Source organism: Nilaparvata lugens, chromosome 6, assembly GCF_014356525.2.
Source record: "Nilaparvata lugens isolate BPH chromosome 6, ASM1435652v1, whole genome shotgun sequence".
Classification (NCBI taxonomy): domain Eukaryota; kingdom Metazoa; phylum Arthropoda; class Insecta; order Hemiptera; family Delphacidae; genus Nilaparvata; species Nilaparvata lugens.
In genome coordinates this window covers 28598603-28620740 of record NC_052509.1, presented here as the reverse complement: position 1 = coordinate 28620740, position 22138 = coordinate 28598603, and the positions used below count along the sequence as shown (strand labels likewise).

General features: G+C 33.9%; 1 protein-coding gene across 1 annotated transcript in view; it reads right to left on the bottom strand.

Moving 5' to 3' along the window:
* The window catches only part of LOC111053694 (intraflagellar transport protein 122 homolog), a 128839-nt gene that overhangs the window by 28012 nt on the left and 78689 nt on the right, over window positions 1-22138 (bottom strand). Inside the window, 3 exon segments of the mRNA XM_039431419.1 lie at window positions 1265-1409; window positions 14357-14631; window positions 15349-15515. Of these exon segments, the coding sequence (XP_039287353.1) occupies window positions 1265-1409; window positions 14357-14631; window positions 15349-15515 (587 nt within the window).

The following is a 22138-nucleotide window of genomic DNA, read 5'->3' as shown; positions in this document are numbered from 1 at the left end:
AAGCACATTAAAAAGTAGCAATTAGTAAATTCATGTGCAATACCCATACATATTAGTATTTACCAGAAAATATTCAACATACCTGTATACTAATACTACTTACTAGTCAAAGTATGTGACGAAAACCAGTATCTAAAAATACGATTGAATTAAATGTATGTCATTTATTCAATGAATACTTGAATGATTAAAATGAACTAAAGCACTAACTAAATTAAAAGCACTATTAAAAGCACTAATTTTAAGCACTAACTAACTGAATTAAAGCACTAACTAAATAGACGTCAGTAGCGCGCCTGGTGGCATGTGGAAGTGCAGTAATAATAGTTAACTGTATTGTCATCTCCAATTAGTTATCCTCTAAATACTTCTAATTTACAAAAAATTATCTCGCACAACTTTTACAACGTAAAAAAGAAACAATAATGAATTGATGGCTCAATTATATTAGTAAATAATATTATCATAATATATAATATTCATAATATTCAAAATATTCTGGCTAGGACAGAATAAGTCTTTCTATGTGAAAGTTACAAATGTCAATGCCAATTTTGTCAACATAAAATGAAAAGAACTATCAAGAATAACTGTGATATAATTGACCGAACTTAGTGAGGACTACATTCCAACTCGACAAGATTTGCTTTTGTATGTATGTTTGTGACGCATTTTCGGCCAAACGTGACAACGGAATTTTATAAGATTCAAGCTGAAGGAATCCAGCTCAAGAGTTGAGAAAAGTGACAGTGAAAATGAGATGATACACACAAAAAAGTATGAAAATGAGATGATCCAAAAAAAAAAGAAAATAAAGTAGTGCCGGTACATCTAAGATTCGTCAGAGGGTTGAATAAATCCGATATCACTAGTTTTTAACTTATGCCTTCGACACTTCCTAACTCTCCTACATTTTACAAATTTATATCATGCTCCAGACTCGAGAGTATAAGATTTGTTTGAAATGAGCAAGATTCATCCAGAAACTATTAATGAAAAATGTTCTATTCAAACCATGACATAAGTACCACACAACTATTCTCTGGTTCAAGTATGTGGTAGCCTCTTTTTCTGAAATAAGAGTGTCCTCCGAAAGGTTACTACTAAAGTATTACTGTAGTAATACATTATATACTCTACTTATAATAAGAGTAGAGCATATTTATTCTTTAACTTGAATCAACGTGAATGTAAACGTGAATCACGCTTCAACACGTGTTGAAGATAACTGCGCTTGGTCTACTGTTCACATCAGCCTCGTTACCTCTGGTTAGCAATATCCAGGCACTGCCTACTGAGCACCCAATAATAGTAGCTGGCATCATTGAATCGGCTCTCGTCAACTGCATTCAATGTTAGCTGATGCAGAACGGCGAATGCTTCCTCGGGTCTTCCCGCTTTATGGAATGCTGAACAAACAAAAATTTAATTCATTTGAAGTCACTAGAAATCTGAGTTCATAATAAAGTATCATGATGCACTAGTTTTCCCATCTAAAGATTATTAAGTTCATTATTTCACAAAAATAAGGATTAAAATTTCTAATCCAGTTAAGCTGATCTCAGGCCACATGATTCATCAAACTTCTTAACCACCAATGTCAAGTATCAATAGTATCAAACAATCAATCTTTTATTGCCAAGAAACATGATAATTCTACTAACTACGTCATTTACAATAGGCTATACAAAGAACAACTAATTACACAACAGTGAAAATAATACAATATTTGCTGTTATATTATAATAGTAAACACTAAGACGCATATCAACATTAACAACATATAACAGTAAACTTTGAACTTTTACAAAAGAAAACTCAAACAGAATACAGGCACCTTTCCAGTAGCGAATCCCACGAGTGAGTTTTAAATTGTGGAACGTTCATAGTTCAACTTCCACAACAAGTTCATTGAATAGGTAACCTTACGGACATGTATCTCCTATTTTTTTGAGAGATTGTATATTGGTTGCTCTCAATATTGTAACAGGCTGCCTCTTGTGGGATAACTATGGATATTGTTATTGACTCTAAAATTACTCAGGTGCTTTTTAAAATATAAACAGCACGAAAACACATAGAGTGAAGGCAGAAACAATAACCTTTATTTACGGAATAGTGCTCTACATGAAGCTAGGGGTGGTTCATTACAGATAATTCTTACAGCTATCTTTTCGACTTTTGTAGTCTGAAAACTGTGATAATTGTGGGACAGTTTCCCCACAATTGTATGCCATAAGATAGATGACTAAATACATGAGCGCAATACACACTCATTAAAACATCATGGCTCACAACACGTCTCAGCCTGCGCAGTACAAATAAAACGTTACTCAGCTTACCAGCTATGTATGCTATAGGCTCTTCCAACTCAAATTCGTGTCAAGCATGAAACCCATTAGAAAGCCTATGTTGGTGGACCTGGTGTTGTAGCTGAGCTGTAAATCGTTGGTTTTTTGTAGATTCAGACTTGAAATAGTTTGATGCACACCAATTCCTTAGGCTATGACCAATTTGCTTATTTCAAACACTGAAACTACACTTTGTTTATCAGACCAATTCATTATTAGACCCAGATCATCGGCAAAAAGGTAGGGCTGGTTGTCGATGTGGCAATAACTTATCACACTTGGTAAATAATTTTTGTAGATGATAAACAAAAGTGGTCCATGTAAGTTATAGTTTGGCAATAAATAAATATCACTTTTTAAAAAACAATTTTATTTATTAAAAAACATTACAAAGTTTTTCATGAGGTCCGTTCGCTATGTATGCTGGCGAGGAACTGAGCTCTGAATACAATATTGTCTTCCACTACGACTATGCTGACTAAACAAGTTAATTGTGATTCTATGCAGTTTACACTCATATAACTCCTCCATCCCTAAAGAGAACATCAGGGGGTGGATGAGCTGCAAGAACGGGTTGCACATTTTTGTAGAATTCTTTATAAACAATTATGATAATAATTACTAGAAGTACGATATACAGTAGAGAAGTCCATAGACTAATGCTTGTCGCAAAATTACTTTCTTCCCTTATGGGGGTGTACTTATTGACATCAATCGGATTAAAATTAAGATGTTCTAAATTAAGGCGATACAGCATAGAAAAAATTGTGATTCTAGCCCTATAGATAGCAGCACTGTTGGGGTCAAATTACTTCATGTGATTACTTACTTATTTTTAGTCCAATATGGAAGACCAAGACTGTTTTGCAATCACCTTAAAGTTTTAAAACTCGCTACCATATGATAATTTTTTCCCCAATTTGAATAAGTTTTTACAATTGATAATAATTTTTATATTGAGAAAAAAATTAAGTCATTTTAAAGGCAATTTTTTTTCAAGAATTTTATAATTAATTTCAAACAAATCGGTTGAACGTTTCTGCCGGAAGCGAGTTTTTAATTCCAATGCATTGTTCAATTGGATTGTATTGTTCATGCGGTCAGAACAGTAGCACACGGTCAGTTCACTGCCTAAGCCCAAAGCACTGATTGAGCGCCTTCTCTCTCTTTCTCATTTTCTTTCTATCTAACTAGTCTCAGAGCTTTCTCTCTTCAGAGCTATAGTCAGTGACCATTATCATGGTTATTGTTGTGGGAGTGATTGACAAAGTTAGCAATTCACAAAATATATTTCTTTGCGTAATGGTTCAATCAACAATTTTACGTTTATTGTGCAATGACAAAAATAAAACAAATGAATAGCTGTAGTGTAAACTTGAGTGTAGTTTTGAAACATCAAAACAATAAAATTGAGCCCTCTTCTGTCAACATGGTCCTTCTAAGCTTATAGCATTGTCCTTCGTCCTAACTTCTTTCCGTTTCCATTGTCCTAGCAAATTCAACCCTCACTAGTCGTCACCACCTACCCATTTCACACCCGCTCATCCTTTGTCAATCACCACCTACACCTCCAATGTCTTTCTTCTCTTCACATGAATTTAGTGAATCCCCGAGCTGTAAAACTCACTCAGGAAGTATTGTACTAATTTTGAAATCTGCGATTTGTTTAATAATATCACTCATCATGTGTTTGTGAATCTATAGAACTTTATGAATACTTTATATATTATGGAATAAGTCAGAATCAAAATTCAAGACAGACAGCCACACATTTTTTCTTACACAATTTCAATGTTACCCTGATTCAATACCCGCAATTACCATAGAGAAACAATAGCGTAAGTAGATATCGCATGGTATAGGGCGTTTATGGCAACTTTTACTGTTATCTCAAGCCGATTACTGTCGATTATTGTCGATTTTTACAGTTTTGACCGGGTAAAAGTGTATGAACGGCACAATATGAGAGACTACCAGCGTCATAAAGCTTCACAGGAAAGAAATACATGGAAACTATGTGGACTATCAGCTTGAGATAACAGTAAAGTTGTGACATAAACGCTCTATACCATGGGATATCTACTTATGCTATTACTTAGTAATAGCTTTCTATTAATAGTAGGTATTGGTTATATCCTCAATAACGTTCTATGCTATTACTTAGTAATAGCTTTCTATTAATAGTAGGTATTGGTTATATCCTCAATAACGTATGTCGTCAAATCACGTTATAGCTTTCGTTCAATAACTGCAAATATACAGGTTAATCAAGTTGGAAATCGTATAAATTCGATTTGTATACAATGATGGAATAGTTGATGATAAGAAAAGTTGTACATACTGCTGATATTTTCACATAGAAGAAATATTTCACATTAATATAACTAAAATAGGAAATATTCACATGTTAAAAATATAATTTTGAAGGATTACCGAAAAACAAACTTAAACTAAAAGCACAGCTGATTTTATTATCACGAAAAATATTCTAACATATTACAACATATTATGTTAGAGAATCATGTGTAAATATTATCTCGTTTTCATATGGCGTTCACCTTACCATGTTCATGAGCTACTTATAGCCCAGTCAATAAAGGTTTTTTCGATCCGAAAATTAAATAAAAGCTGAATCTTTTACCATCGATAGAACCCTCCCAGAGGGTCATTCTCCCAAAAGTCCCAAGAAATCCCCTTGGAGCTTTCCCCCCTAGCCCCCCTCAAAGTTGAAAAATGCAGGTAATCACGTAAAATCAATTATCTCTGTACCCATTGATCGGAAACAGTTCTTTTATATGCCATTCGATTCGTTACATTATGGACTACAATATTAGTTATATTCATTTTTTGAATAAAATCAACAGTTTTCTTGATAAAATAATATATATGTAAAAATTTAGGGGGTTTGCGATTTGATTTTTTTGTTTTCTCCGTTTAACTTTAAAGCAAGTAGTTTTAAAGAAAAATGAGCCGAATAATTAATGTAGTCACTTTCATTGCAAATCCATTGATGTATATTGTTATGTATTTGCGATACGATTTGACGCCGTGGAAGGGGAAACAGTCGACGCGGAACGGCGCGGCTGACTCTCTTAGCCATAGTAAACAGCAAACTGGAAATCAATTATCTCTGTAACCATTAATCGGAAAAAAATCTATCATATGTCATTCGATTCGTTAAATTTAAGACTACAATATTACTCAGATTCATTTCCTCAATAAATCGAACAGTTTCCTTGATAAAATAATATAATGTAAAAATTTAAGGGTTTTTCGATTTGATTTTTTTGTTTTCTCCGTTTAACTTTAAAGCAAGTAGTTTTAAAGAAAAATGAGCCGAATAATTAATGTAGTCACTTTCATTGCAAATCCATTGATGTATATTGTTATGTATTTGCGATACGATTTGACGCCGTGGAAGGGGAAACAGCCGACGCGGCTGACTCCCTTCACCATAGTAAACAGAATAATTTACTGCTGTCTACATTGCATCTCATTTACACTATGGCGCTCGAAACAATTAATTTTGTCTATTGTTTTGACATGCGCTGTATATAGATTTTCACTTCTCAATACTATAAAAAAATATTTCAATTTTCTTGATTTAACCATGCTCATGATAAAAATCAGGATTTCGTTGTTTGCTCACAGAATTTATTATATTAAGTGTGCCTTCTCCATACGAGTCAGAGTAACACAATTTGATAACTCTAGTTTCAGATATTGATGTTTTTCAACGAAGTTTCATGATATAATATGTGTCCGACTCCTTCATCTTATCCTTATTTTGTGAAAAATGAAGATTCAAAATTTCTTTTCATAGCTTTTCTTGTGTTTTTCTTGTTTCATCACTCTTTATAATTTAAACACTTGATAATGGAATGAATATCATAAGATCACGTGAACAAAAAAAATAAAAGGGTGGGCCTACCTGAGATACTATATGATAACACTGTTCTCCTGATAAGTTGAAAATTTTTAAGCTGAAAGTAGATTAATTTGTTGCACATTCGGTTCAAATATTAACAAATGTTACCAAATATTACCAATATTATCACATATAGTGAGAACGAATTACTCTGAAGCTTTCTATTCTCACTGAACATGAAGAGGCAATACCAACCCAGAATCGCAGTTCCGTTCAAATCATTATTATCAGAGCTTTCAAATTGATGCTATGTAAATTTAACTATGGATGTTATCCCCATCTCACAATTTCCCTATTTATCCTTATCCTGATTCATAATAAAGTAGTTGATTTCTATAATCACAAAAATCAATGTACAGTACCTATAATAAATAGTAAAAATAACAAAATTTCTAGTAATAATGCAACTTTTTCTAGGTACGAATTCCAAGGCCCATAAATTGACTTTTTCTCAATCACAGGCAGAAATTCCAATGATCATCATAATAGTAATTTAATGAAAATTGTTTGTATTGTACATTGTTTAACGTAAGATAAGCTACATCTTTAAGGTAATCAACGTATTTAGCATTATCATGTTTATGAATGAAAGCGAGACTGTGATAGAAGATTAGTCAAACTGAAATATAAACATTATATACAATGCTTATATTTCTGATCAACTATAATTACAAATGATAGTATCAAGCCGAAATGAATTGAGCAATTGAATTTCAAAGTTACTAACCACTGTTCAAATTGCACTGCGATTTCCTTTTACTTCCAAATGGATTGAATTTCCTCACTCTTCAACGTAACAATTATTGTAAAAAAACCAGTGGAATGCGAACGTCATCCAAATAGCATTTGAATTTCAATTTTCAGATCATGAAATTCATAAAAACTAATTTTTGAGAGAATAGTGATGAATTGCAAACAGTGCAAGTAACATTGATACAAAGCGATACAATGAAAATCAACATAGATTAATTTAATACTGGACTTATCAAATTTATATTACCGTTAATTTATATTATTTATAAAGCTTATAAAATGTAAAACCAACATTATTAATTTTCTCTACTGGAGCAAAACATCGATAGAAAATAAAGAAGAGCCCATTATAAGCACAATATACTTGTGTACTAGAATTCACAACTAACTCATCACTTCAACCCTTCAATGATCACAATGAACTAGAATCAGGGGTGCCCAGCCCCCCCAAGGCCAATGGCGCATGCCCCCCCCAATTCAAGTGTAATGCCCCCCCAATCCATGTGTAATGACCCCCCCCCAAAGTACCCCAACTTCCAACTCTTTAGTTTTTAACATTAGTCAGTGTATTGACAATAAAATTCACATCTTAAGGTGCTTACAGATATATGCGCCGCGAACATGAGCAATTCACTTTTAATCAGCTGATGCCAAGCTTTTTATATCTGAATTGCTCATGTTCGCGGCGCGTATATCTGTACGCACCTCTACATTCTAATCTTCCAAAGGACATTATTTACCTTTGGTCTTGTGAGGAATTCTTTCTGTTTTCATAATATTGTAAAAATATATACCATCGTTTCTTATCTCTTTAAAATAGAAATAAAGTATTTTTTTGATATTATTTTTGAGACTAGCAGTGCACCCGTTCTTGTTCGGGAGGACTAGAAAGAACTTCATTACATCAGGAAAGACTACATGACACATATTTTAAAAGGATATTAAAAGATAAGTAAGGGAGGCTTTGCTTTTTAAATGTTAAGGTTACTTATAAAAAGTTGAATAATAATATCATTGATAATTCTTTATTGCAAAAGAATATTGCATAGTAATCTTGGTAAACATTCATACAAATTTGGAACGATTTTATTCATACAATATTATAATGTCGGCAAGTTTAGGTATTCTAAATCCTATACTATTAAACGAGCAATTTCTGTTTAGATGTTTTGATGTTTACATTTTTAGATGTTTATATGTTTGTATTTCACCGGATCTCGAAAACGGCTCTAACGATTCTCACGAAATTCAGAACATAGTAGGTTTATAATATGAAAATTCGATCACACCAGGTCTCATCCCTGGGGAAACTCGCTGAAGGACATTAAAAGAATTTATTCATCCTTGGAAAAACAGCTGATAATTTCGGCGTCTGTTGATGATGGAAGTGAGTGAGCGAGTGCATGTGTGTGGGACTGAGACAAAATTATGACTCAGCTGTTGAACTTTTGTACATAATTCAATCAGGTACTTAGTGACAGTTGTACAAAAGCGGGTTAAATTTTTATCCCACTTTGAATAGGAGATCACCAATTAATGATTTGCATAGAGTTGAAATAATAAACATTGCAGGCTCTGAGGAAACTATAGGTGTGGTTCCTACCTGTCTGGACGCTTTGTCTTCCGGACATTCAAATGGAGAATTGAATTTAAACTTTTAGCTCATGACAATGAGGTTGATTATGATCATAGTATGGTCAACAACTTCAGCCTGGATGCACAACAAATTGGCCTACCAATACCTGTAATTCTTAGTCAAACTAGAAAACCAAAACCTCAAACAGATATATTTCTGTTCTGGAATTTACAGGGCCTGACAAACAAGATTGATGATCTTGCTCTTTTAACGACTCAATATAGTGTGAAAATTATTGCAGTAGCTGAGCATTGGCTCAGAGATACTGAGATGAATTGTATATCAATTCCGGGATTCAGTCTTGTATCTTATTTTTGTCGATCTGATAAGAGCAGGGGAGGAGCTGCTTTATTTGTAAAAGAAAATATTGTCATCAACGATCTTACAGATTGTAACGAATCAAATTCTGATGGGTAAATGAAAATCCCTACTTGAAAGAAATTTATAAGTCTAAGTGGAATAATAGGCTAATATCGCCAAATGCGATAACGTTTTTAAAGATTAGATAATATCAGGTATCATGGCTAAATTTATAACGGCCGAATAGAAATGGAAATAATTTGCTACTTATATAATATTATATAAAGTATTAAAAATTTGAGGTTAGGCGTAAAATATCTATTGATCGGCGACCTAATGATCGGCGACCTAATGATCGATTGAGTCGCATAACGTAGAATCTAGCCAGACACCTTGGCAGAAATTTATTGTAACTAAATGGTATGCAACTAGAGGAACCAAAAATGCACATGGCTAACTGTTGTAAAGTGAGAAACAACCTACAATCATTAGAAAATTATATTGCATGTAAAAAATGTACTAAAAACCCAGATAAAAATAATTTAATGTATTAAGGAAGTAGGAGGTTCGTAGGCGCATGTATACTATAACAAATTTGCATGAACCAATCAAATGGTAGCAATTGATGGGCGGTAATAGTGAGCCGATTCAAATATATTTTTATATATTTCTATAAATGATAAGAGTTTATGAATTATTGTTGTTCAGTTTATGTTTTGGATATGGCCCGAAGGCAGATAAATTATCAGATGTGTAACATAAGTAATAATTTAATAGATTGGCACGAACTATTTGAGCCTTGAATGGCGTAGTAACAAATTATTTAAATTTTATGTAAATTTGCAAGTCCGAAATGAAAATTGTGAAAAAGAAGTAGAACTTGCCCACTTGCCTGCCAACCACTACCATGGAATGTCACCAAAATTTGTAGAGCATAATATCTTTTACTGTACCTTTTTAATGACTTAAAAGTTAAATCAAATTATTAATTTTTCATAAGACTTTGTGATGCTATAGTAAAGCAAAAGTCATTTGAATATTTTTAATCCCTTGGAAGAGACGACTTCGGCCACCAATAATCCAGGACTACCAGGAGTTCGGATCGCCATCAGCAACTTATAGAAAATCCAGCACGTGAGTGAAAAATAGTTGAAATAATATTAGGGCGCCCTCAGTGCTTCGAATGAAATAAGAAATCAAAGCTAGCTTGTCGAAAAGGTTTTAAAAATTAAGAAATTAATAAAAATACTTGCGCAAGTCTTAAAAATGGTATAAGAAATATTTTATTGAATAGAAACGAGTCAATTTATATATCAAAGGATACACCAATTAAAAGAATATTAAGTTCTAAGCTGATAATACAAATGTTCACATGATCATTGATTTTATAATGTAATTTGTGATAATAGAATGTAGCTCTGGTTCATTAGATAAATTGATTTATCTATATCCATCAGGTGCCGAATCTTGCACCCTGAGATATATATATATATTTATTGGAAACTGTAGAAATTAATATATATTTAATTATTGATTTGTCAATTTATCATGCTCTGATTTGGGAAGTTAATATATATAAGTAGGATCGTCCAGATCGACAAGCAACAGCAAGCTGATGTCAAAGCTACATGCAGATAAATGCATATGATCAATGAAGTGAAAGCACATGGTAAAGTTTCGTGCTATAGAACTAGAAAATAGTACTGATCTGTGATATTTTATTCGATTTCGTTTCTTGTTTCATTATATATTTTGTTGCTCTATATATTTTTTCTTTGATCTAATTTTGAGATTATTTGTTTAATATATGTATCAAATTTTTCATGGTGTACCATTCATTTTATTCCTCAATACCATGGGATATAAATTATATTTTTATAAATTATCAGTATTTAATTATTACGAAATCTCCTGTATGAGCCTATTAAGATTTTAGTGAGATTATACCCTAGAAAACCACGACCAGATTTTATAGTTATTAAGCGAACTCTCATGCTCTACCGATTGATGCAAAGCAAGAGGCTAAGCATTATTCCATCAAAAGTAACGTGACAAGATGTAAACAAAATTATCCACTGAAATGGTATGTGAAGCTTGTGCCATTGAGATCCCAGAAAAAAAAGTAATAGCTGTTTCAATTTACCGGCCTTATAACAATGATTATGCTGTTTTCACTGCCTTCCTAAATTGTTTGTATGAGATTCTTTTGTTGATTTTTAAATGAGGTTTTTCGATAATTATTGGTGGTGATTTTAATGTAAATTTTGATCGTGAGTATAAAGAAAAAACACAACTATGCAGTATGCTCGATAGTTTTGGTTTAAGTCCTACCATAAATAGTATCACAAGACCATGGATAGTAAATCCAGGATCTTTTATAGATAATGTATTAACAATATATATACGGTAGTAGATACAATGTCATTCATACAGCTCTTTCAGACCATAATGCCTTACTTTTTGAAGCTGACATAACAGTTAAGCCTGCTCCTTTTTCTATGGATCAAAGATTAGATAAAATTAGGCTAATAAATTATTGAAATATAGCTCATTTATTGGAGATTATTGGATCTGTTGTGTGGTTTGATGTTTATAAATCAGATAGGGATAAAAAATTCAAAAATTTTCTGGACACATACTTAAAAGCTGTTAACACTGCTTTTCCTTTAATTTTTCCCAAGAGAAGAAATGCAAGACCTGACACTAAATGGTACACAGGTGAACTAAAAACTCTTAAAGATGAATGTGATGAGTTGTATTATCTCTATCAAGTTTACAGATCTCAACATTCAAAAAATCTGTACAACTCATCTAAAAATAAATATAAGAAGTCAGTTAGGGATGCAAGAAAAAAGTATTTAAGTCACATGATTCTCAGTTCTCAGAATGTGAGTAAAACTACTTGGAACATAGTTAGATCACTGTCTAATGTTAACACAAAATCTACCAATGTAAGGTGCTCAATAACTGCAGAAAAGTTCAATAATTATTTCACAGGACACATAGCAAACCTTAGCAGTAAGATACCAAAGAGCAACCTGCTCTCTTCTGATTATTTGGAGAGGGTTGAGAAGCCAAATAGTAATTTTTCTTTTAAGTCTGTCACTGTGGAGAAGGTCTATGCAATGATTCATAATCTAAGTAATAGTAAATGTCTAGATATTTATGGCTTAAATTCTCTTTTATTGAAAATCTCTGCGAAGTATATATGCGAAGTATTAGCCTACCTATTCAATGAATATGTTGTTAACTGTTCTGATTTTCCTCCTGAGTTGAAGAAAATAAAAGTATTCATAAAAGAGGCTCCAAAGATGATCCATCAAACTTTAGACCAATATCAATAGTGCCTATATTTTCTAAATTATTTGAGATAATAATGCAGGAGCAACTCTCTGAGTATTTCGAAAATAATAAATTATTGTCAGATAAGCAATTTGGCTTCAGAAAACAGTGTAGCACAAGTAAGGCTGTGCAGAAATTAACAAATCAAGTTGTAATGGATCTTGAGAGTAGGTTTCTTGTTACTTTCAGATCATTTGATATGAGTCGTGCGTTCGATACAGTCCACCATGATCTGTTATTAAGAAAATTGGAATATTATGGTTTGGAAATTCAGTCTGTTAGAGTGATTAAATCTTACTTAGAGGGGAGGAGTCAGTTTGTGTTTTAATCTGGATTTCTGTCCAGTGGCAATGATGTACTGTATGGTGTTCCTCAGGGATCCATACTAGGACCACTATTATCCATAGTTTATATAAATGACTTACCTTCAAATGTTGATTGTGCTACCAGAGAGGGTTTCTTGTTTGCAGATGACCTGGGTTTAAAAATAAAAGCTAATACCACATTAGAGTTAGATCACCTACTTGTAAATAGTACAAATATTGTGACTGATTGGTGCTCAGCAAATCATCTTACACTCAATATAGACAAAACCTGTGATATTAGTTTTAGTTATAATAATAGGCTACCAAGCAGTATTGAATCACTAAAGTTCCTAGGTATATATATTGATAACAGACTGAATTGGTTCTCGCACGTGGAGTCCCTAAGTAAGAAATTATCTAAAGGCCTTTATATGTTGAGAAGATTGCGTGGAGTTGTTGATGTTGACGTTTTGTTAAATGTTTATTATGCTCAGATATTCTCATTGTTGTCTTATGGAATCATTGTATGGGGCAATTGCAGTAGGTCCATTGAGATTTTTAGGCTTCAGAAAAGGGCAGTAAGAATAATAATGAATGAAAACCAAAGATTTCATTGTAGGCCTCTTTTCAAAAAACTTAAGCTGTTGACTCTGCCGTCCGTCTATGTTATGAGCCTGCTTCTCTATATACATACGTATAAAGGGGATTTGGCTACTGGCACTGAAGTCCATAATCATAATACGAGGCACAGAAATAACATAAGAACTGAATACCTCAGGTATTCACGATCACAAAAAAGCTGGCTGTTTATTGGAGTAAAATTGTACAATTTCTTGCCACTATCTATCAGAAGCCTTTCTTGTATGAGTTTCAAAAAAACTGTTAAATTTATCCTGCAGCAAGAATGCATTTATACAGTGGCTGATTTTTATGAAATTGATTTTCGTATGTATGAATTGTGAAAATGGGCTTGTAAATTACTTTGTATTGTAGAATCGTATTGTTTCTGTGCTTTGAATTTTTTGTATAATATTATATGTATGTGTATATGTATATATGTATGTATGGATATATATGTGACGATTGACCATACATTTTGTTAAATGTCTTATGTCAATAAAGAAATTTCTATTTCTATTTCTATTTCTAGTCTAAAAAAAAGGCAACATTTTTTTCTTTCCGATTTACGGATTTGGCGGAAATAGCTGAAAACTGGAAAATGGACCAAAAATACGAGGTTTTTGGGCCACTCTGTATCTAGCACAAGGAAATTTTGCATGAAGAAATTGTCTTATCAAGAACACGGAATACATCTTTATTTTCTTTATGTGGTAGTCCCAAGTCAATTTATAATCAAGAGTCAAACTTAAGTATTTTATTGTATCAGATTGAAATTTTGCCTGAAGAAATTGGTTCTACACTTCTCTCATGTATCCAAATGATATATTAAAACATCAGAACTACAATATATATTCCAAGCACACACCCTTTTTTATGTCTATATTGACTGGACGATTATACAATTTACAGAAAAGTACCAGAGGCTAACTTACGCCCAAAACGGTTCCAATTCCAATTTATACAACAGTCCAAATGTAGCTAGAGGTATGTGTCACTTCAAAATTCTTCAATTACACACTCAATTTACAATTCAATAATTTGGAAATTATTACTATTATACAAATAGTAGTTGTCTATGTCACCCTACAACCCATGAATGTATAATTTAAGAGAAAGGTACCTTTGTGAGCCTCAATGAATTTGTCGTTTTCGGCCAGCCACTGGGCATAGGGCACATAGACGAGGTGCATGTACTCGGGGTGGCGCTCGGCGAGGCCGAATGCCTCGGTCCAGTTGCTGGCCTCGACATGCAGCTTCACGATGCTGCGTTCCTCGCCGAGTTTGCGATACATCTCGGTAGCGTGCTCCAGTGCTCCCAGCTGGCGCAGTCTCTCAGCCACAGCTCTAATGCATTCCGTTTCGGCCTTGTCAAGCTTCCTCCCCACATCAATCAACCTGAAAATCCATCATCATTTCAAATAAAATTCACTAATCTAGAATTTATTCATCCACCTTTGATGCCGCATCCACACGTTGGCCCAATGAAGGCCAATGACGACCAGCTCCAGTGTTTGGAAGGATGGTTTGCCAGCGCTGGCCTGGATGTGGACTACACATTACTAGGCTGGACCAGATTACTGGGCCAGGGACTAGGCCAACATGTGAACTAGGCAACAAGCAATTACACTTACAGGAAAGAAACATGCTTCAGTCCAAAGCTGCTCATTTTCCAATGTAGAAAACAAACGTTTTAAATTTAGTTAATGATATACAGTATATCATAATTATATTTTTGTAGAAGATCCGTGTGACTTCTCTAGCACTTTCTACTCAGCATCTATTTATATTCTCAAACTATTCAAGTTTATTACAACTTCTAATCATGAGTTCATCTTGAAAAGTCTAGAACAAAACTGCTGGTTTAACTTGATTACACTATCATGATCCTATCTATTCGTATTCTGCAGACAGTTGCAGAGCAACAAATTACACCTGCTCCCATTACAATAAACAAATGAAAGTGAGTTAGATTTTTCTGTTATATACGGGAAAAGTTGTACTCTTCTTCAATGTTGGTCTAAAGCATTTGTCTTATGAAGAATTATTCAAATTTTCTATATATAGTTTGAACACATCAATAGCTTATCTATAAGATAGGTTTTAGTAACTTACATATCAATCCATCCATTCTCGCCGATGATATGAATTGCCTTGATTGTATCTCCAGCTGACAAATACATTTCAGCCGCAGCTCTGGGCTCGTTTATGTTTTGTGCCCAATCAGCCTTCTTCCTGAGCAGTGCTTTACGATCCACAATGTCACTTGAACCAAGAAATTCCTGAGCAAAGCAGTAACATCACATTCATATGAATTGGCTCGAAATATGAATCAGTAAATAGAATGTTTATTCCAGAAATCTAAGCTGTTTCCAAGCTTCAAACATAAATAAATAAATAAATTTTATTGTAATAAACCAGCATTGGTAATTGACAAAGTCACACATTAAACATAATATCGGGGCACCGAGATTCGCTCGTTATTTTTATTTATTGATAAACAGAACACAATTCTCTAAAATGATCGTGTTTATATTCCACAGCTGGCTATATTTTTCACATACTCACTCGCTCACTCACTTTTTTACTACCCACAGCTGTTTCAGCCTAGGATGAATTATCCTTTTAATGTCGTCCAGCGAGTTTTCCCAAGGATGAGACCTAGTGCAATCGAATTTTTATATCATAAACCTACTATGTTCCAAATTTCGAGAAAATTGTTAGAGACGTTTTCGAGATCCGTTGAACATAAATAACCAGATATAAATACAGAAATTGCTCGCTTAATATAATAGGATATCGTTTAGAAAATATTCCCATTATTAATCAGTACCATGCAAATCAGTGGTATTGATTAATAATGTGAATATTTTCTAAACGGCTTGAGATATCGATGAGCGGGTTTCGCCATTCATTTCTTCTTGAGATTCCGTACCGGTATCGAATTCATGTATCGCATAATCACCTTCCTATTTCCTATTTTAAAAGAATAAAGTTGCATTCAAAATGGCGGATCCAAGATGGCAGAGCGGATTTTTAAATTCAAAGTAAAGTAAAGTAGTATTTCCAGTTGAGTAGGATCCCCAATCACACCCACCTTGGAATCACATTGTTTTATGGGATACTAAGCCGTTCTCATACTTTTTTCTCTCCTTTCTGCTTTGAATAGTATTGATTAATAATGTGAATATCTCCAAAACGGTTTAAGATATCGATATGCGGTTTTCAACATTCATTTTTTCTTGAGATTCCGTATCGAAATTATGTATCGCATGACCACCTTACTATTTAAAAAAATAAATTTGTATTCAAAATGGTGGACCAGATTTTCAAAGTCATAGTAAAGTAGTTTTTTTTCAATTTGAGTAGGATCCCTAATCACACCCACCGTAAAATTACCTTTGTGAATGAAATATTATTAGCTGTGTACACATTCGTGCTTCCAACCCGCACCGAGCACGCTCCTCCCTCGTACCGCCTTCGTACCACCATCGAACCACAGTTGGACCGCCCACGCACCCATCATGAACATTACGGAAGATGTTAGATCTTCTCGCGTTCCCCGGTCGAACTACTCTTGCTCCCTGGTCGATCATCAATCGCTCTGCTGGAGTGACGTTCGGTTGCGGAGCAGAGCGAGAGTCTGTACGCACCTTAAAGCCGTTCTCGGACTTTTCACCCACTCTGTACAGTGGTTCGTAATGTCGGGCACATCCATATAAACATGTCTGTGAATAGTGTAGTTCTTATATTTGTTGCGTGCCTAGTATGTGGTCTAGCGGTGTGCAGTATTGTTTTGTGTATGATAATGTAATCATGCAGTTTTGCCAAGAGCAACGAGTGTTCATAAACAGTATTTTACCAATAAACACCACCAGATTTTTGCCTGATCTATTTTTATAGATCTTATACTTTGAATTAAGTGAAAATGAAAATTACAACGGAGATAAACAATATTAGTTTAGGGGTAATCCATAAAGCGTTAACAAGTGTGGTAGAGCATACATTCTAAAAACAAGCATTCTGTACTTATGTTATAAAGTTTTTGTTATAACTTTTATAAACATATTAATATATGTATACTCATATGCATTATTAATGGATGTAATTATTACCAACATTTTATAACATAACTAGCAAGAACCCGTGCTTCGCAAGGATCTATTTTAAAACTTGACAAAATGAAAACTTGACGTAATGAAATTTTGAAGAATTGAGAATAGGCCTATAACCATCCTTGGTTAATTAAGAATCTATAAGCAAAATTTCAAGCTAATTAGTCCAGTAGTTCAGACGTGATGATGCGTCAAACATAATTTTCCTATCCCGTACGTGCATAAGCCAGCTCTTTACTCTATATAATTATTATAGATATAGTTAACGACTGCAAGAGATAGGACTGTGGAACAGAATAGTGGTGAAACTATGATAGCGCCAGAAGTGTCTCAAACACAATAGTAGGTACTACATGAACTTTTTGAAAGTGATTTGAAAAAATGTAAAAACAACAGAACTGAATCCTTATCATTCTACCTTCATTTAGTGAGGCTTTTGTTTGAGCCGAATGGAAATCTATTTATAAAAAAATGAATGTCTGTTTGTGGGTTTGTTTGTTCCCTGTAGACTTGAAAACTACTTGACCTAACGGCATGAAACTTTGGGAATACAGTATGTTGTGTGAATATTGGGGATGGCTTCTGAACAGAAATTTTAAAAGGGGGGCTAATAATAATTATTTATTAATCCATTTTACAGACATATGTTTTCGAAATTTTCGGCCGAGCGGCTACTGAAGAACGAAAAGATGATCATGATTCAAGATCATATTGTGATAATATGATTTAGCATCTAAAGTTACCAGCTGTAATAAACATATCACCCTGAGATGAATTATTGTGTACTGGTATTAAAACGGTAGTTTGGAGTTGAAGTGTAGTTGATTGGTACCAGCTGTTGATAATGGTTCCTTAGAAGACCTATAAAATAATTATCACTCCCCTATCATTAAGAAACTGGAAAATGTTGAAAAAAATTATTCACCTAATGAAAGAGAGTATAGTATTCATATTGTATGCATTCATTAATTACTGAAGAATGAAGGAATAATTTACATTTTTTTTGAATTTAGCTTAGCTTATATTCATCCTAAAATGGAAAGAATATGGAATTCTGTGTGATTCATCGTACATCGTATATTTCCTGGACCATAAATCGACAATCTACAGCTATGAAAACATTGAATATTTTTCTTTGAAACACTGATATAACCTTTTTTTTAATTGAAAACTTTACTGATAGATATTACTACCAATTGATTGAGAAGAATAATATGTTTTCGGAATAACGAATGCTGCATGACTAAGCACATAGGAAGTCTGTATTGAGATGTAAATGTACATGTTGATTGTCAGATAAATTTCATGATTCACCAAATAAAGTCAAGTGTAACATGAGATACATTGGCGGTACGAAGTTCGCTGGGTAAGCTAATTGTAAATTAAGCTTTATTATTAATTGACAACGCTGAAAAAGACAGGCTCAATCACCAGGAATACTATAAATCTATGAGGGACCAGTAAGCCATTAATTTTGAGTAGTTCAATTACTTCCATTATGGACACTGGATACATTATGGACAATCAATACGTATGAAATTTATTAGCTACCATACAGAATAAAAAAATTTTGATTGCAGTGACCCCGACTTCTGTATTATGAATAACCATTCGGATCAATAATATAAGGAATTACTCGTATCTCTCATCAACTCGTAATTTTTATTCACAAAATATTAACAAAAAATATATATATTGAGTTATATTTAATAAACACACGGCTAGTACTCAAGTTTGTCTTTTTCTGGCCGCGCTACAAATAAATGTGGGTATATGTTTGACATTTTGTTTCTGTAATCTTGTTGTCTATTAAGAAAGTTTTCAATGTGATTTTTGATGGCAATAAAATTTGAATTTGCAAAAAGAATTATCAACAAACTTTATTAATAGAAAATTATCACATATAGAGACTTCAAAAACTTTGATGAAGCAGCCTTCCTGACTGATGTGGCTCAGGCTCCATGGCATCAAATTGAAGCGTTACCCTCAGTGTATGACATGGTCAAGACTTTCGAGAATTGGACTTTGACTTTGTATGACAAACATGCACCTTATGTGACAAGGAGGATCAATAGGGAACGACGAGTTCCGTGGATGACTAGAGAAATACTTGAGATGATGGGACGTAGAGACAAAGCTAATGAAAATTTAAAAATACATTCGACTTGGACAGTTTGATAGAGTATAGGAGCCTTAGAAATAGAGTCAAACAGGAATTACGGAACTCAAAGATTAGGTACTTGAATTCGTTCATGACAAACAATGAACACGACTCTCAATCACTTTGGCAGGGAATAAAAGAATTCGGGCTTTGCAAACAGAAATCAAATCCCCAAATTGATTTACCATCGGACAATATAAATGACCATTTCGTTTAACATTCCAACCAACGCGACGAAGGTGTCATTGGTAATCATATCAATGATCTTGAAGAGCAGGTTACAAACTTAGATATACCACTGATTGATCAATTTCATTTCCATCCAATCTCAGAAGAAGACACTTCCAAAGCAATTCAACGTATTCATAGTAATGCTATGGGTGTAGACAAAATTCCTATTAAATTTATCAAGAAGATGTTATTTGCTGTTTTACCAACCATTACATACATTTTCAACAAGTCACTTGAAGAAGGCAATTTCCCTGAAAACTGGAAGTTTGCTCTGGTTCGCCCTCTAAATAAAGTTGCATCACCTAATAAAGTTGAGGATTTCAGACCAATCAGTATTTTACCTGCATTGTCCAAAGTGCTAGAAAGACTTAGGCTATTCATGCTCAAGTTGTAGAATTTCTAGACAACAATAGAAAGCTTCATAACTTTCAATCAGGCTTTAGGAAATTCCATTCAACTCAGACAGCTCTCCTTCGTCTCACTGATGCATACAGTTCAATACAATTCGAACGGGAATTAGGAAATGTGGACAACATCTGAACTGCAATGACAAGCGATGGATGGTGATCATCCTCTGGAACCAGGAAATAATCACAACGCTCAACATTAATGTCAATGCTGGAAAAGACCAAGTCCAAGATACGATTATTACAACTAGTAGTTCTGTGAACAGACCTCGCGCAGTTATAACGTCGTCCCAAACCATAAGCACATCCACACTGATACACTAACTATTTATTTGATCAGATCATGCTTACACAAGATTTAATTATCATACAACGCTTTCCGGAATTTAGCGCGAGAAAACCAGAAGACATCTGTAGTGAGGTACACGTTATAATGACAGTATTTAATCAACTTTGGTTTTGCTATCCTTGTCTATCATTCGACAAAGCCGGTTGTACTATCCTTTTCTAGGTCCACAACGATGTCAATTATGTTTTTGACGGTGTAGAAATATAATTAATTAATGCAGAGAATCGGCATCGCTATTCTTCTATCTTTATCCACTGCCATTATAACGTGGACCACACTATAGGCGCCCAGACGAGCAGTTATAAGTTCTTTGCATCCTATTCAATAGTGCATAAAAATTGCATTCAATGAGGCATTCAATGAGGCATGAAATGAGGCATGCAATGAGGCATGCAATGAGGCATGCAATGAGGCATGCAATTTATAGTCTACACAGCTGTTAATTTTTTACCAAGTTACATTGAGATATTGAATTGCATGCGTCATAGCATGCAATTTATAGTCAACTCGACAGCTGATTTATGATGAATAATTCTATAGTCTGATTTTTACTCTAATATTGACGTATGAAGGAGGCTCCTTTTTCCTTTTATATTATCCTTGAAATGCAAAATTTCCAAAAACCTTGTATATACGTCGACGCGCAATTTAAAAAGGAACATACCTGTCAAATTTCATGGGAATCTATTACCGCGTTTCGCCGTAAATGCGCAACATATAAACTTATAAACATTTAAACATTAAGAGAAATGCCAAACCGTCGACTTGAATCTTAGACCTCACTTCGCTCGGTCAATTAAGAACTGTATTAGAGAGAGCCAGCTCATAAAAGTTAACGAAAGAGGCCAATCTTCTGGCAGAAGGAGAGCCCAGCTCCAAACAATACCTATCATTGGTAATTTCAGGTAAGTTAAAATCCCCCAAAAAGATCAACTTATCACCAATAGCTGCATAACAAGATTCCAGGAGACTCAAATAGGTATCGAAGTACTGAAAGCTAGAAGAGCAAGGAATGTAAACAGCGATTACTGTATGGCTAACACCCTCAAAGTTGATATTGACACCAAGACTCTCGTACGGATCAAGAGTTAAACAGGGACATAGATTAGAGCGAACCCTACGATTAACAGCAATCAGGACCCCACCGCCCATACCTTGTGGCCTATCTCTCCGATAAATAATATAGGAGTCGGTGAACAACTCACTGTCCATGATTCCATTACACAACCACGTCTCAGTGATAACAATAACATCATAATCAGAAGCCAGGAGTGAAGTCAGAAATGAGTGTGTCTTAGTCCTCAAACCTCTAACATTTTGATAGTATATTGATAAATATTTATGCTGCTCATTCACTCTCTCCATGACAATAATAATTTTTAATAAATAGAGGAGAAACAAATAGAATGATTGGATGGTAATAGTACTATTAAAATTGAAAGTACAAATTAAAATAGAATAAAAACAGTTGAGATATGGAATAAGATGAACGGATAAACCCATTCCGCACTCATCACCGATAATTAAGTAAACAAAACTAGACTCAATCTAGACAAAATAACCAAAAATGAATTCCAAGATAAACATAGTAAGGAATGGATGAGAATAAAAACAAAATAAAGCAAGGGGTTGCTGACCCAAA